The sequence below is a fragment of the Scylla paramamosain genome, unplaced genomic scaffold (genome assembly GCF_035594125.1).
Source record: "Scylla paramamosain isolate STU-SP2022 unplaced genomic scaffold, ASM3559412v1 Contig36, whole genome shotgun sequence".
In the NCBI taxonomy this organism is placed as follows: Eukaryota; Metazoa; Arthropoda; class Malacostraca; order Decapoda; family Portunidae; genus Scylla; species Scylla paramamosain.
In genome coordinates, this window is record NW_026973701.1 from 685,952 (window position 1) to 703,397 (window position 17,446).

The following is a 17,446-nucleotide window of genomic DNA, read 5'->3' on the forward strand; positions in this document are numbered from 1 at the left end:
TTTTTCTATTTATTTTCATTGGTGTAATAGAAAATTCCTTAATATTTCCCACCTACTCCAATTATTCTTACCAAAACTGTGTAAGGCAAAATCGTGACTATTTATTAGGTAGACCATGTAATGAGTGAAGAAATACGCCATGCCGTCAGTAAAAGCACAGGCCACCGTGACGACCTCGCACCAGTCAAGATAAGAAGACTGGGAAGTGGGAAGGCCATGACGCAACACCCTGCTGCCCTTCCACTGCGGTATGCAACAATTCACAACACTAAAACAACGTACGTTCCCCCCATCACCATTTACAGGAAACACAAGGCATAGAAAGGAATACATTTTGCAATTTAGAAGAAAATATGTCTCGGAGTGGTTAGTGATTAAAAGATGTGTCAAATAGCAGTGAAAGGGTTACAGACAGAGACAGAGGTGGAAGGCGAGAAAGTCTGACCACTCCTTCTCCTCCTTAAAAGAACATGAGAACTTAAGAAAATAAGGAAAGTTGTAAGAAGCCATCAGGTCTGCACGTGGCGGTCCCTGTACGAAACACACCTACCTATTTCCACCTATCGTCCCCATCCAATCCAACCCTTCAGACTGCCGCTTTATTGCTGACAGGCCAGTTCCAGAGTCACCCTTTTTCCTCTTGCTGGCTAACCAACAAAAGTGCTTTAGCCGTCATCAGGTTCCACAATCAACTTTGCACACTGCTTGTCGTTTGGGGGAGTACCGAAAATTTGAACTGGTAAGGCAAAAGGGTCAATTCCACAGTCTTTTCGTAAGCTATCAACCAAAAACGCTTCCTAAGTTGGTAAGCTCCCAAACAAATAAGAGGAGTGTTTCGTTTGAATAGCTTACGAAGAGACTAAAACTGACCCGGTATATTCACTCGTAGTCTCGTCTGTCCTCGTCATATATATAGAGAGTCACGGCATGTCCATTTAAGCAAATCCTGACCCCGCTTCTTGATGGTGATAGTGCACTGAAGAAGTAAGTTGACATACGCAGGGCACAGTAAGAGTAGTTGGGAAATTGCCATGGGGGTCGCCCCCCTAAAAAGGCTTGCCACTGAGGTCCCCATTGCATGGGGACCTCAGTGGCAAGCCTTTTTAGGGGGGCTCGACCCCCATGGCAATTACCCGGAGTGGCAATCCATTTCAGGATGGAGACCCTGACTGTAAATAGAGTGTTGGGGGATGGGAGAGGGAGGGAGGGGGGGGGGGAGGGAGGGGGGGGAGGGGGGGGGAGGGGGATCCCACCCCCACCCCAGGAGCGACTCTGATGGCATGCCATATTGTGAGTGTGGGGCTGATCAAGTTGCAATGGGGAAACCTGACAGCAATTTTCCGTAGACTTCAGTGGCAGTCCATGTCAGGATGGAGACCCAGGCTTGGGAAAGGGAGGATGGCGATTCACGACGGCAACACCAAGGGGTGGGGGGGGAGGGAGGGGGGAGGGACGGTGACGGCGACACTGACGGAGAGGTGGGGGGCGTGCGTCCTTATCCTTCGGCGACGATGGAATGACTAAATGAATCAATGATGGTGGGTGGAAAATAATTGAGTGAAAGGAGGGGGGAGGGTGTGGACTGGCGGCCAGACGTGGAAGTCGCCACACACACGCGTGGCTAGGGGACTGTGACGGCAATGCCGTGTAGGTCGCCCTTTCACGTCCCCCCCCCCACCCCCAACCCACCCACCCAGGGGCGACTCTGACGGCAAGCCATATTGCGATGGTGATCCTGATAGCAATTTTCCATAGATCCATGCTTGGGAAGGGGGGGGTGATTCACGACGGCAAACACCAAGGGGGGGGGAGGGAGGGGGGGAGGGACGGTGACGGCGACACTGACGGAGAGGTGAGGGGGCGTGCGTCCTTATGCTTCGGCGACGATGGAATGACTAATGAATCAATGATGGTGGGCGGAAAATAATTGAGTGAAAAGGGGGTGGAGGGGGGGGAAGAGAGGTGATGGGGGGGGGGGGGGGCTGGCGGCCAGACGTGGCAGCCGCCCGCCACACACGCGTGATTAGGGGGACTCTGACGGCGCTTGCCATAGAAGTCGCCCTTTCCCTTTCATTCACGGAATCCTGGAGGGTGGGATGACCGAGTGTTGCCATCACGCGTTCCCTCCGACATCTCAATACATCCCCTATGGTCAAGGTCGTCGCGACTGCCGCACGAGATCCCGTTACCTGTCCATCCTTTTTACCTGGAGAAAGCGTCTGTGACGGCCAGGGCGGAGCGGCGGCCTCTTCCACTTTCACCGACCACCAGCGGCATGGCTGACGTAATACTTATGTCGGATGGCGGTCTTATTACTATCATTATTATTATTATTATTATTAATATTATTATTATTATTATTATTATTATTACTATTATTATTATTATTATAGCCGACACGTGCTCCCTCCGATATCTCAGTACATTCCCCTATGGTCAAGGTCGTCGCGACTATCCACGCCGTACCGCCATAATCTCCAGTCTGCCGACGTATATATGTCATGAAAAGGTAAAGTTTAAAGTCAGTCTGTTAGTTGACAGGGTTTAAAAAACATGTCATTGAGAGATAGTGACGATATATACGTATACCTATCTTCTCTTGCAGGTGGTAGGTCATTTCCCAACAACACAACAACAGAATTTGAAAACAGAATCTTACCCATTCATTTAGACACCGGCAGGGATTATGAAGTCGGCCTGTGTAATATTTTATTCCCTAAATATTTCTACTGCATTGCGGAAGGGGATCCAAATTCCAGTATATCGTTCTATGGTCGGGTTAAGCAGTCAGACTTTGATATGTATGAATATAATATGTATACCTATCTACCGGAAAGGAATATCATCTCCAATTTTACCGATAAGAACATACCGGCCATAACTAAGGCAATTAATGGACAGATAGTGAGAGAACTTCAAGCAATCTTGAATGACTCCTTTAAGATCTATTTCCCTTACTCGGATATCATTTATTATGACCGCGACTTGGAGCGGGTCGTTGTGAATAACGCGATTGTCCCTCCTAATGACGATCGTATTTACAGTGATATAAGTATAAAATTTGCATCGCATATAGCTCACATTCTGGGTTTCAATCCAAATTTTCGCTACACCGTCTACTTTCAAAGATCTGGCGACGGCATTTCATCTTCCGACGCCAGCGAAGCTTCCTCCTCATCACCCATAAAATTATTCGCTCAATACGTACCGCGAGCTGATGCAGGGACGGATTATATGTACGTTTATACCGACATCATTTCCCCCTCGCGATTTGGCAACCAACTAGTTAATATATTAGACGTCATACCACTCCCCGGCGACAGCACCAGTAAAGGTGCGAATTCAATTACGTATAAACCACTTTCTGCATCAACTATAGAGAGTGTGGCCATCAAAATTGCTAATCAAAGAGGCAAACCTATTCAGTTTGAAGATGGGGAAAACAGTGTTACTTGCGTGTTACATATAAGACCACGTTAACTTTGCGTCTCGGACGTAAAATTTTGAAGAGAATCGATCAAGGTGGGGTAATGGGTGGAGTGGAGGATAATGAAACAGGCAGGTGTTGCCTACTTCCGAGTCAAGGCACGCGCCTCGCGACCATCTGCGCGGGAAGCTTCAGTGTTTCCCCGCGCGGCATGGCGGCCGGGACAAAGTGTTGACAATGTTATAGAAAAAAAAAGAAAAGAAAATGGGTGTTCACTGTGGAACAGCAGAGGCGCGGATTTTATGTGAAGTGTGTGGGAGATGGCGCACTAATCCATCCTGCCCCTCATGTGTGGAAGACCAGTGTGATTTATGCGAGCGGTGTGGACTTCTGTTTCCACATCCACCGCCAGAACACACCTGCGAAGTTGGCAATCCTGCTTCTTCTGGTAAGCATTATTACTTATTTTGGCGGGAATGTATAATAATAAAGATGAAATGACTGTCAATCTTTACAAGTTTGAGCTCTGAGCACATCTTCCTGTACAGGCTCACACTCGATTGAGGTTGAGCAGAACGCCGGCGTAGAAGGCCCACGTCGGCGGACGTCACAAGGCGACATCCCACGCGGAGGCGGGGGAAGAGGTGAGAAAAAAAAAAATACTACAAATAATAAAGCAATAAATACGGTGCCACCGCCACTACTAATATTCTTTTTTTAAGACTCGCCACGGCCGGGACCGAGTGGATTATCGGGGAACGTATTCAATTCTTCCGAGACTTCAAGTCCTTCACTACCTACACAAGGTAAATATCAATTCAATAATAATAATAATAATAATAATAATAATAATAATAATAATAAACTGTCGCTGCTACTTCTATTTTTTCTTCCCAGACACGCCACAAGCGGAGGCGGACCACGATGAGCGCAGCATGGCAGGAGAGTCGGCGGATGCAGACCTTGACGAGCGCGGGATGCCGGAAGAGCCGCGGTTAATTGACTCGAGGGAAAATTTTATGAGGAGCTTCACCAGACATCAATATGACATACCTGATCATGTAAGCAGAGATCCACTCGGTCTACTTACCGAATACAGGGAGTTCTTTATACGGGAAATTAGATCATATTTCACGTCACACGGCTCGCCATTCCCCCCCACCCTGAAAATATTTTCACACATTTCTCTGTTACTAGTGAAATTCTCTACCTTAGGCGAGGATGAACATCGAGTCATTCATATTGCTTTTAGAGCACGACTGATCACCTATCAAGATGTGCCTGACCTTGTTGATTTATGGATCCATCAGCTGAACAGTCGGCTGGAAAGCCTTACCAGCGAGACTGAAGGATCTGGTTTTATCATTTCAAGAGTACAGAATTTTTTCATCAACTATTGCTTGCATGTCGCATGTAGTGGCATAGGAGATTATGTTGCTTATCCTAGAGGCGTGCGAGGAGGGAATGAAATTTTCAATCCTGATGGCCGACATTCATCCTGTGTTATTCAGTGTTTGGCGGCTTTCAGACTTCATGCTCGAGGTGTACCTTGGAAAAGAATTCCAAAAATATTACGGAGACGGCATGGCGGAGAGAAATACGTCACGCGCGGAAAAGTAGGCAGTCCAGTGACTTGGGAGAACTTGAGTCAGTTAGAAAGGTTAAATTGTCTGTCTCTGGACGTTTATACACTGACAAAAAGCGGTGAGATATACTATTTAACATTATCAAGAAAAGGCTCGCGGAAGTATAAAACTGTAGTCTCACTCCTTTTACTAGGTGGAAAACATATGACGCTCATTAAAGACGTGGAGAAGCTGCACCGGAAATTGACGAGAAGCAGTCCCACCCCAGAGGGTCATCAGTTTTGCAAAGTATGTTTCAGCTCAGTTCCCAAGTCTGTCAGTTTGAGCGATCACGAGTGTCACTGCGACTTCACTCAAACTCTTCTCTTTCCAGGTGACGGTGAAAAAGTAAAATTTAAAAATTTTGCCTACACCTATCAGCCTGCATACTTAGCATTTTTTGATTTTGAAACTATGATAAAACCTAAGGAGAATAGGAGTGTGATAGCTGAACATGACCCAATTGGATACTCGTATCTCATCATCAATAGGCATGGAGATGTCGTGGAAAAGAGAAGTTATTTCGGTGAAGATCCCGTGAATAATTTCATTGATAGCCTATCCAATGCTTGGGGAATCATCAAGGAAAGTGTAGTTAGCTATCCAATTAGCATGTCTGCGGAGGATGAAGCCCACTTCAAACGTCAGCGTCACTGCGAACTCTGCCATCAACCCTTTAATGTGAAAACCCCACCTCATAAACATCACGACCACTCATTACCACAAAATAATTACAAGGGGGCTTTGTGCGCGCGATGCAACCTCCAGTGTCGTGACATGAGGAAATATCTCATCACTCTGGCACATAATATGAGCTTTGACGTCTCCTTAATCATAAAAGACCTTCACTTGCCAGAGTCGCACGTGGACATCCTTGCCAAGTCAGAATCGCATTTATTGAAAGTAAGGATTAAGGAATTGCAGTTTCAGGACACGCTTTCCATTATGAATGCTGGCCTCGGTCATCTCGCTCAGAGTCACGTGCAGGCGGGCTATAGCACGCGTTACGCCCAGGAAATGGTGAATTACCTCCCCGAGGATGTAAGGCGTGTAATTTGCACTCAAAAACAGTTTCTTTGTTATGAGTACATCACCGACCTTGGCCGCTTAGAAGATCGACAATTGCCACCTCGTGAGGCATTTTATGACACGCTCAAGGGGAAGGCTCTGCCACCTGGAGAATATGAACACGCTCAAAGCGTGTGGAGTATGACATCCTGCCGCACTTTAGGCGATTACATAAGACTGTATTGTGAGATTGATGTGGGATTATTAGCCGACACATATCTCAAATATAGATCATACCTGCATGAATTTTATGGGCTGGACGTGTCACATTACGTGTCACTGTCTTCTTATGCTTATGACGCTTTTTTAAAGTCGACAGGCGTTCAACTTGATCCACCTTACGACCCTAACATGTATCACCTGATCAAAAGAAATGTACGAGGAGGCTTTGTAACTTGCGTCAGGCCACACCTGCAGTCAAACCACGAACCCGACGGTGGACCCGGCACCTATGTGTTCTATCTGGACTATAATTCATTATATGCAAGCGTTATGTGTTCCCCCCTGCCTATGGGTGACATCAAAAAGCTTTCTCAGTCAGAGATGGATGATTTTTTTGAAGTTGGCATCCAGAATCATGCGACAGATGGCGACGTCGGTTACTGGCTGCATTTAGACAGCTGTGACGTTTCCCCCGACGTAGCTCGGATCACGGACGAGTTCCCTCTGTGCCTCGCACACATGACTATTACAGAAGATGACATCTCACCGTACAGTAAAAGACTGTTAGAAGCTGAGGGTCGTAAGCTGGGGAGGAAAAATCGTAAACTCGTGGCCAGTCATAAGGGACTGAAAGATCATCTCATCAGTCTGGAATTGCTGCAACTTTTACTCTCACTTGGACTGGAAATACAATGTGTTCATGCTATATATAGGTTCAGACAGGCTCCATACCTGAAACCTTTCATAGAAAGGAACGTCGCTCAGCGTAAAAATGAGACGTGCGCCATTAAAAATCGCATTTGCAAACTGATGTCAAACGCAGTTTATGGTAGATCCATGTTATCTGAAGTGAAGTATGGCCTCCAGCAGAAATTAGTGACAAAAAGAAAGTCTTTCCTGAAGTATGCAAGAAATCCATCCTTTAAAAGGGTCCACCAATTAGGCGAGGACCGAGTCATATGTGTCAACAGTAAGAACACGATTAAAATCAGGCAGCCAAATTACTTGGGATACCATATTTTAGAAGTGGCAAAGAAGTACATGTACAACTTTTGGTATCGTGTCATCAAAGCTAATTATGGGGAGAGAGCTAAATTAGCTTATGAAGATACTGACAGTTTCATTTTCAGTCTGCACATACCTACAAACTTAAATGATGAACTGAAACATGGACCCATGGCAAATTTTCTCGACACCAGTAACTTTGCTTCAGATCACCCGTGTTTTAATGGGGAGCGGAAGGGTCAACTAGGCTTGTTGAAATCTGAAACCGGATCCACGCTCATCAAAGAGGCGATTATATTAAAGCCAAAGATGTATTCGCTGCTGTTGGAAGATGACAAGCAAGTATCTCGAGGTAAAGGCATTCCAACTCACCTTCAGCAAAATATATTGCATCAGCAGTATAGGGAAACACTTAATAATGTCGCATGTGGGATGGTGGATTGCTATAATATCAGGAATGTGAAAGGACAAATTTGTACCACTCGTATGCGAAAGCGAACGTTGTCACATTTTGACGACAAGCGCTTTCACGTCGATGGCTATACCTCAAGGGCGTATTATCACCCCGACAATGATCCGCGGGAAAGAGATGTGGAGAATGAGATGGAAGAGGAGGTGGCGGTGGATGTGGGGGAGGTGGATGTGGATGAGGAAGAGGAGGAGGAGGAGGAGGAGGAGGAGGAGGAGGAGGAGGAAGAGGGGGAAGAAGAGGGGGAGGATGGGGTAATGAGTGGTCTGTGGCGTGATCGGGAGAGACTTTCCGCGGCATTATTCACATCATGATTAAGGGGTAGAGAAAGAGAGGACGCAGCTGCTAGCAGACGCCCTTCATGTAATGTAAAAAAACATTTGCTCTGACCATGTAGGCTAAGGAAGAGGGGGAGGTGGAGGATGGGTTGTGTCGTGATCGGGAGTGGCCTTCCATGACATTATTCACGTCATAATTAAGGGGTGGAGAGAGACCGCGGCCGCCAGCAGCTGCCATTCATGTAATGTAAGAACATTTGTTTTGAGTATGGAGTTAAGGAGAGGAATGAGGAGATTGTTCATGTACTGTAAGGACATTTGTACTGCCCACGTGGGGATAAGGAGGATGAGGAGGAGGAGGTAATGTAAGAACATTTGTACTTAGGTTAAGGAGAGGGGGGAGAAGGGGGGGAGGTTGAGGAAGAGGTGTGGGTCGGGGGAGATCCACGTCATAATTAGAAGGCAGGGATGAGGATGCAGCTGGGAGGTTAGTTATGCTGTTACCTACATGACCATGTAAATAAAGGTTAAGTAATAAATACTGTAAACATATCGTAGCGTCTTTTAGTAACCCTCTGAACTTAACATGGACAAGACATTTAGCGAAGAGATGCTGAATCTCTTCAGATATCCTGCACGCATAATTATTGCAGGTTATACAAATTCCGGCAAAACACACCTCTGCAATAAAATTATAGAGAAATATCAGCATGGATTTAACAGAATTATCATTTGTGGCGTCTCATCGCATTCGCTGCAGCAGAATTCCCCTTTTAAAGATAAGGTCGAAGTGCATGAGAAAATTATTGATCCCGTGATGGATGATAACAGTCCATACGCCGACCCGCAAACGCACACACTCCTGATATTAGATGACAATTTCCTCACGGCTGGCAATTCTCAAACGATAGCAGAGGCTTTCACCAAAGGGAGACATAAAAATTTGTCAGTTATAATGATAGCACAGAATGTCTTTTTCCCCGGAAAGTATGCTAGAACGATAACTTTAAATGCCTCACATTACATTCTTATGAAAAACAGAGATATATATCAAATTGAATGTCTGGGCAGGCAACTTTATGGAAGGGAGCGCGCCAAACACTTTGTGGAAATTTATAAAAATGTCGTGCTTAGACGAGATCACGGTTATTTGTTGTGTGATTTATCCCCGAACGCACCCGAAGAAATTCAACTGCGCACGAATATTGTGGATGAGTCACCCTGTGAGAAAGTCTATCTGCTATGAACGCCGTTTTGGACGAACTTTACCGGGATATGACGAATCCTGCGGCTTTAGGAGGTGTGCAAGCACTCTACAGAGAGGGGAAGAAAAGGGATAAGAATCTAACACTCCGCGATGTGAGGGCATTTCTGCAGGGCAACCGCACTTATACGCTTCACAAGCCGACACTGAAACGTTTTCCGCGACGAAAAATTCTCGCTCCTAAACCGTCCGTCATTTTAACTTGCGATTTGGCCGATTTTGCGAGGCTGCACAGACACAATGGCGGCGTCCGATACATCATGTTTTGCCTGGACGTTTTCAGCAGATACTTGAAAGTGGCAACGCTGACAAGTAAATCCGGACACAGTAGCCTGCAAGCGCTGAAAAAAGTTCTAGAGTCGGGGAGTTTTACAGGCGTGTCGCGTCTTTTTACCGATCAGGGATCCGAATTTTATAATCAAGCAGTGAAAAAATATCTAACTTTGAAAGGTATTACCTTGTATTCCAATTACTCGCGTGAAACAAAGGCGAGTTTGGCAGAAAGGGTCATCCGAACCATAAAGACAAAAATATATAAATATCTCACGCAGAACAACACACTGACGTATATTAACGTCTTGCCCACCCTAATAAATACGTACAATCACACCCCACACCGCGGTTTGGGCGGCAACCAAACGCCGGCTCAGGTTCACCACCTCCGCGAGCTGTCACAAGTCAGGAAGCAATTTAAACGAATGTATTTAAATCGGCCAAGGGGAAAGAAAGTTGTCAGTCATAAATTAGACGTGGGAGACATTGTACGCTTGCAACGTGCTTCCCGAACGCAATTTAAATTCAATAAGGGTTATACCGTCAACAATACCGAGGAGCTTTTTAAGATAAGTCGTGTGGATTACTCACATAAAATCCCTATTTATTTCATAAGGGATTTGGCGGGGGAGGACGTGACCGGCGCTTTCTACAGGGAAGAATTAATCAAGTCCTCTCTTCCCTCACATTACCAGGTCGATATATTACGATCGAAGGTCGAGCGAGGTAAGAGAAAGTACTTCGTCCACTGGCGTGGGTACCCAGATAAATTTGACAGCTGGATAGATGCGGACGACTTAGTATAAGATATGGATGAGGAAAAACCATTGATATTGAAGTACAAGGATTTGGTTTTTCTCCTCTCGCACGTCACCCCTAAATTGCGGAAGCAGGTCTTGCAAAGTTTGAATAAGCGCGAAGTCAATTGCATCTCGGAAATATTCGCCAACTTTTTGAAGAGACGCCTGACGGACGACGATACCATCATTAACCGCCTGAAAAAATTCAAGAGTGATATTCGCACTGTAGCCTTGAAGAAGACGCCCGTGTACAAGAAGAAAGCGATTCTAATCTCCAAACGAGGTGGTAACATATTGGCCGCGTTACTCCCGATAGCCGTGTCGGCAATAACAAGTTTACTACAGAGATGAAAGAATATTGTTTAGTTCCCGTCTCAGTTGCCGAGAGGTGTAAGTTTAAACCGACCGACAGCGCAACTCAGCACCGATTCACGTCAAAACAAGTCAAGAAAAAAAAAAAAACTTCACTTCCGCTACCGGCCGCCGCCCTCCCCGACGCCGCCAGCGTGACGCCACCACCACGCGCACCTGTCAATCCACCCTTGGATGATTTGATTCGAGTTGCCGTTCCTCCTTCCTTTAGAGAATATGGTTTATCTCTCTTGAAATTATTGGAGGGCAAACCTGGGATTTCATGGGATGAGCGCGGTAACTTACTTCCACCATTTTCTGGCATAAGCGTGTTTGATCTCATACGAGTACTCGGTCACGAAAAGGGGGCCGCGAAAAGACTTTCACCCGATAAGCGTCCATTATTATCACTGCTACTTCGCATGGCGCAACTCCCCGCGGATGCCATCAGAAATACGACTCAACGAAGTAAACTGATAGGTGGCGGGGTCGGTGACATCTGGGAAGCATATTAAATGAGAAAGCTCCCCATCTTACTCTGTAAACGAGTAAGTACATCAATAATACATGAGAGCACGTGTTAGGCGCGTCAGGGGTGCAGGCCCACGGATGGATAATTGATGAGGGTTATGGTCAAAAAAAAGGTTCACCCCCCCCCTAACCCACATCCCCTAATAAATAATACGTTCCCCACCCTCCATCCCTTCCCACCAACAAAGGAAAAAAAAAATAACACCTGCGTCAATTTGAATGAATAAATTCTACTACGCAGAAGGTGTAATATCGACCAATACGTGCGAATAAAGGTCTGCGATGTCACATTTCCCCCTCACTCCCCTCACAGAGGGTTCAACGTGCGGATCAGCCCTCCAATTACTCGTCAAGATGAAGGTGGTCGAGGGCAAGCTGACCGATGGCATCTTCCGCGACCGCCGCTGTTATATCATTTATTCAGTAAATGCCGTCTCCACCGAACCGAGTGGGATTGCGCGGGATCTCAAAACGATTTACCCATACGAGAATACACATGCAGCTAGAAAGAGACTCTACTCGCTTCATCGGGCCACGGCAGACACGAGAGATGACCCAGGACGTATCATTATCCACGCGCCTCCCACAGGAAGCGTAAATCTCCCTCACCTGGTGGCCTGCGTGACTCAGTATGGTTGGGGCGAGGCCGTCGAGGGAAACGAGAAGGCGCGACAGGCAATCGCGACGTCGAAGGATTTGCCTTACGTGGAAGGACTCAAGATGGATACAAGCGTGAATCGACGTCAACACTTCCAGAATTGCCTGAAAAAGATTGCCCTGCTAGCCATGGCGAACGCTGAAGTAGAGCAAATTATTATCCCGGAAGGACTGGGATGTAGAGGTCGCTGCCAGGATGAGTGGAAGAATAATTACCTGCCTATGGTGGAAGGGCTGGCGCAGCGACTTCAACCTTTTGGAGTTGAAACTATTCTGGTGAGGAAGTCTGAATAACTATATCATGTAAATTTTAAAATAAAGTTGATGTGTGTTTGACAAATCGAGTATAAATGTATTCCTTAATTGGGGTGACCGTTATTATTTATTTTGATCATGGCGGGAGCAGCATATCAGACAGAAATAAATAGCCGGTGATTATGCTCGACGTCTTATTCATGACGTGACAACCATCATGACGAGAGCGTTCACACCTCCCACTCGAGCGGAATACGACTTGCTTTTTACGCAAAGCAAAGGTGGAGGCTTAGACGACATCCGGGTTTTTATTCCACCCCATTCAAGAAGAGGTGGCGGTCTATTTTCCGTTTTGAGTGGCTTTGCTAAAAGAGCAATTCCCTTTCTCATGTGCACTGTAGCACCCGAAGCGCTCCAAATGGGAAAAGGTTTATTAACAAATGTTTTAGAAGGGAAGCGACTTCGCGAATCATTAAGAAATAGAGGTGTTGCAGCCGTGAAGGGTGTGGGGGAAAGGATAGTTCGAGGTGGACGAGTAATGAAAAAGAGGAAAGTTGGAGTCGGAAAAAAAAAAAAAAAGAGAAAACCACCAACCAGGCAACTGAAAAGAAAGACTTGCTATAAAGCAGATATCTTCAATATTTAGCTTAGTCGCAAAGATGACTCATTACGGTCCGGATGTGCAGGGTGGAGCGACCTCCACCCCCCTGAGCAATTATCTGACGGCCGTGAGTGAGAACTTTCCGCGGGTGAATCGCTTGCATACCATCGAATCGTCAGTCGCTGCGAGGGGAAAGTTGGACGTATTACCCGTTAATTTAGATGCAAATGCTAATAATCATGCGGGGATCAACGATCCTTACATTGAATTTAGACTGCCTGGTATTCCAGGGCAATTTTTGGATCTATCAACGCTGTCTCTAGAATTGCGAGTTAGCGCGACGAAGGCAGACGGCGCGCCACTAGACGATGGCGATCACGTCGTTTTTAGTAATGGTTTGAATAATACGATGTTTAAGTCATGCGCTTGTTATTTTAACGAACAGCTTGTGGAGTCATCCTCTTTGTTCAACTATCACGCCTTCATTAAAATGATTACAACAATCCCTCAGGATAAAATTGACTCTATCGGTCGCGTCGCCTTCTACCATCGCGATTATGATGGATCAAAAGGCATAATCAATAAATTTGATGAAGACTATTTCACGGGAGGGAATAAAGACGAGAAACAAATGATGAAAGATTGTAAAACGCACGGCATTTCGATGACTGCGCCTTTGTTTTCGGATATATCAAGTCTGGACGCTTATCTGCTTGACTCTGTTGATGTGAGAATTCGATTAGAATTGGCTAACAAAACATGGATTCTTAATTCACACCAAGATGCCAGCAGTTTCAAATTTAAGCTCGAGATGGCTAAGTTATGGGTTGACCGCGTCACGCCACATCCGCCCGCCTTAGAATCGTTAAATAACTCCTTGACTCGAAATCCAATGCAATACACTTTTAATAGAACGCTCAATAAAACGTATGTGTTAGCCGCCAATCAAACGTCTTTGATTGCCGAATTACCTTTCGCGCAAATCATACCTCAAAATTTGACCATGGCAATAGTTGATATGGACAGCTTACAAGGCGTAATTGATAAGAATGGTTTATATTTTCAACACGCCGATCTGTCACATGTACATATCACCGTGAACGGGGCGACCATTTATAACGTTCGCAGCTCTTTCCCGCATCACGCGTCAAAATTGTTTTACACGACCCTTGAGTCACTAGGATTGGACACGCGTAATTCCCTAACATTTGATGCATTCAATAAAGGTCGGACAGTATGTTTCTTTAACTTTGTGACGGAGGACGTGCACAATGCCATCCCTCTGGATAAATCAGGAAATCTAAGAATTAATCTGTCGTTTGCCAAGGGACGTAATCACAACCGCGTCATAATGTTTTTCGCCGACACTACTGGCGTCATAGAAATTGATCATTATCGTCACGTTCGCTGCATTGTCCGCGCATAAGCCGTCATGAATGCACGTGAAATACAGGCCGGTCTAGCAGGCATCTTGGGCGATCGAGTTTATTTTTTAGGCTGTCACGATCATCGCCATGTGACAGATCTGATAAATCTTGCCAGAAAACAGGTGAAGCCATGCGTTTTCATTCTAAATACATTGAGTGACTCAAAGACCATGGGCCACTGGATTACTGTTTATCTTAATTTTCAAAGTCAGACCATAGGCTATTACGATAGCTATAACTTGCATCCCAAATACAATTCCGCTGTCTTACATCATTTTATGCAAACTTGTCCACATATGAAAATTAGCACATTAAATTATCGACTTCAGGGGTTGAATTCCCTCGTGTGTGGCATTTATTGCATGTTCTTTTGCCTTCTACTGAGTTGGCATACATTAAAACGTGCAATGTGCATTATTCACGCCACCTTCAAAAAGCATCAATATCTATATAATGACAAAAAAATTACTCGTATGGCATACGTAATATTTCGTAATATGCCGCATTGCATGCCTACGTTTTGCCCAGCCGGCAGCCAGGCGAGATGTCGTAACATCTGTAAAGCGGTAATAAGGTAGATTGGGGGGTGGGGTGGGGGTGGGAAAGGGGGTCAATATGGGGTAATTGCTGACGGATAAGCGTCACTTCGCCATCACCTCTCAACCCAGTCGGACGTCGAAGCCTCATCTCCAAGAATGGAGCAAGCTAACAAACATTTCATCTTGAGAACTGCGGGTGAGTACGCCATTACCTTGCACGGCATCTGACATCTTCACCATTGTAAATTACATTAACGTTCTTTGCCAATGAATAAGAAGAGGGAGAGTGGGAGGGGAAATAAAAACTTTTCCATTGTTCTCATCGTTTTTTTTTTTTTTTGTCTGTTACAGAACGCATCTCTTTCCGCTTTGATATCTATCTGGGCGATGCTGGGGGTAAGCGAAGCCGTGCTGACCATGAGGATGTCAATGTGGAGAAAATGTCAGAACCTGCAAAGAAGAAATTGATCTTTAGTGATGACGACATGTCGCCACTGCCGGCCAGCCCACCTCCTGACGCTCCATCAGGACAGGAGTCGCAACAGCAGCAGCCGACATCGCAGTCGATTCCGCCACCTCAGGAGTCGCTGATGCCACCTCCGACCGAAGCACAGCCGCAACGGTCAGATGAGTCGACAGTAGGCGGCAAAGAGGGTCAGGAGGTGAAGAAGAAGTCGCAGGAAAACAGAAAAAAAAAAAATATTCCCCCTAACACGCCAGAGGACGACAGCACACCAAAACTCCCCGTTGCTCCAGCCGCCCCTCGTAAGAAGCTGGTTCCTAGAGTTATTAAAACTACGCCCGTCATTGACAGCGATGACGATGATCTCTTCGCCTTCAATTCGCAAATGTTTTGAATGAAAGAGATGTATTTGCCCTAATAAGCAATGAGCTGTATTTGTCCTAATAAAAATAAAATGTTCCATCGACTCTGCATAACCTTTCTAATAATAATAATAATAATAATAATAATATTAATAATAATAATAATAATAATAATGATAGTAATAAGACCGCCATCCGACATAAGTATTACGTCAGCCATGCCGCTGGTGGTCGGTGAAAGTGGAAGAGGCCGCCGCTCCGCCCTGGCCGTCACAGACGCTTTCTCCAGGTAAAAAGGATGGACAGGTAACGGGATCTCGTGCGGCAGTCGCGACGACCTTGACCATAGGGGATGTATTGAGATGTCGGAGGGAACGCGTGATGGCAACACTCGGTCATCCCACCCTCCAGGATTCCGTGAATGAAAGGGAAAGGGCGACTTCTATGGCAAGCGCCGTCAGAGTCCCCCTAATCACGCGTGTGTGGCGGGCGGCTGCCACGTCTGGCCGCCAGCCCCCCCCCCCCCCCATCACCTCTCCTCCCCCCCCTCCACCCCCTTTTCACTCAATTATTTTCCGCCCACCATCATTGATTCATTAGTCATTCCATCGTCGCCGAAGCATAAGGACGCACGCCCCCTCACCTCTCCGTCAGTGTCGCCGTCACCGTCCCTCCCCCCCTCCCTCCCCCCCCCTTGGTGTTTGCCGTCGTGAATCACCCCCCCCTTCCCAAGCATGGATCTATGGAAAATTGCTATCAGGATCACCATCGCAATATGGCTTGCCGTCAGAGTCGCCCCTGGGTGGGTGGGTTGGGGGTGGGGGGGGGGACGTGAAAGGGCGACCTACACGGCATTGCCGTCACAGTCCCCTAGCCACGCGTGTGTGTGGCGACTTCCACGTCTGGCCGCCAGTCCACACCCTCCCCCCTCCTTTCACTCAATTATTTTCCACCCACCATCATTGATTCATTTAGTCATTCCATCGTCGCCGAAGGATAAGGACGCACGCCCCCCACCTCTCCGTCAGTGTCGCCGTCACCGTCCCTCCCCCCTCCCTCCCCCCCCCACCCCTTGGTGTTGCCGTCGTGAATCGCCATCCTCCCTTTCCCAAGCCTGGGTCTCCATCCTGACATGGACTGCCACTGAAGTCTACGGAAAATTGCTGTCAGGTTTCCCCATTGCAACTTGATCAGCCCCACACTCACAATATGGCATGCCATCAGAGTCGCTCCTGGGGTGGGGGTGGGATCCCCCTCCCCCCCCCTCCCCCCCCTCCCTCCCCCCCCCTCCCTCCCTCTCCCATCCCCCAACACTCTATTTACAGTCAGGGTCTCCATCCTGAAATGGATTGCCACTCCGGGTAATTGCCATGGGGGTCGAGCCCCCCTAAAAAGGCTTGCCACTGAGGTCCCCATGCAATGGGGACCTCAGTGGCAAGCCTTTTTAGGGGGGCGACCCCCATGGCAATTTCCCAACTACTAGTAAGCGCGGGGCCAGTGATACAGACAGTTAGGAAAGCAGAATGTCAACGAAAGGATGGTAAAACAAGGCAGTGCTCACTGATTCATTTCACTTGGAGAGAAGAGAGAAGTGTTGCTCGGGTGACCTGGAATAGACAAAAATGATGATGCGTATAGGATGTTTGGAAGACATTTGTACTGCAGTATTACCGGAAATAGATTATGATGGTGGTGGTGGTGGTGGTGGTGGTGAAGAGGAGGAGGAGGTTGTAGTGACTGATGAGAAAGATGGAGATTATGATGATGGTGAGGAGGAGGAGATGAGAGAGAGAGGAGGAGGAGGAGGAGGAGGACGAGAAAGAGGAGGAAGAGGAGGAGAGGAACAAATTTCTAATGATGAGGAGGCGGAAGAGGAAGAGAATATGTTG

At 46.7% G+C, this 17,446-nt stretch overlaps 1 protein-coding gene across 3 annotated transcripts; it reads left to right on the forward strand.

Annotated features, from left to right (window-relative positions):
- The first annotated feature begins 1,988 nt into the window (after positions 1 to 1,988).
- LOC135097898 (uncharacterized) lies at positions 1,989 to 15,735 on the forward strand. Of its 3 annotated transcripts, XM_064000008.1 has the most exons (5): positions 1,989 to 3,875; positions 3,976 to 4,071; positions 4,150 to 4,233; positions 4,325 to 4,488; positions 15,084 to 15,735. In XM_064000008.1, the coding sequence occupies exons 1-5, from the start codon at positions 3,692 to 3,694 to the stop codon at positions 15,198 to 15,200; spliced, it is 645 nt and encodes a 214-aa protein (XP_063856078.1). In that variant the 5' UTR covers positions 1,989 to 3,691; the 3' UTR covers positions 15,201 to 15,735. The 3 variants fall into 3 exon arrangements, with proteins under 3 accessions (XP_063856078.1, XP_063856077.1, XP_063856079.1); XM_064000007.1 differs by lacking the exon at positions 15,084 to 15,735 and having other exon boundaries at positions 4,325 to 8,587; XM_064000009.1 differs by lacking the exons at positions 1,989 to 3,875; positions 3,976 to 4,071; positions 4,150 to 4,233; positions 4,325 to 4,488 and adding an exon at positions 14,781 to 14,928 and having other exon boundaries at positions 15,084 to 15,733.
- Positions 15,736 to 17,446: the final 1,711 nt, after the last annotated feature.

Bases quoted from the DNA above. Each gene is read 5' to 3' on its own strand.
- LOC135097898 (XM_064000007.1), top strand. From the start codon at position 3,692: ATGGGTGTTCACTGTGGAACAGCAGAGGCGCGGATTTTATGTGAAGTG. The intron at 4,072-4,149 runs GTGAGAAAAAAA...TCTTTTTTTAAG, and splicing joins ACGCGGAGGCGGGGGAAGAG to ACTCGCCACGGCCGGGACCG. The intron at 4,234-4,324 runs GTAAATATCAAT...TTTTCTTCCCAG, and splicing joins TCCTTCACTACCTACACAAG to ACACGCCACAAGCGGAGGCG.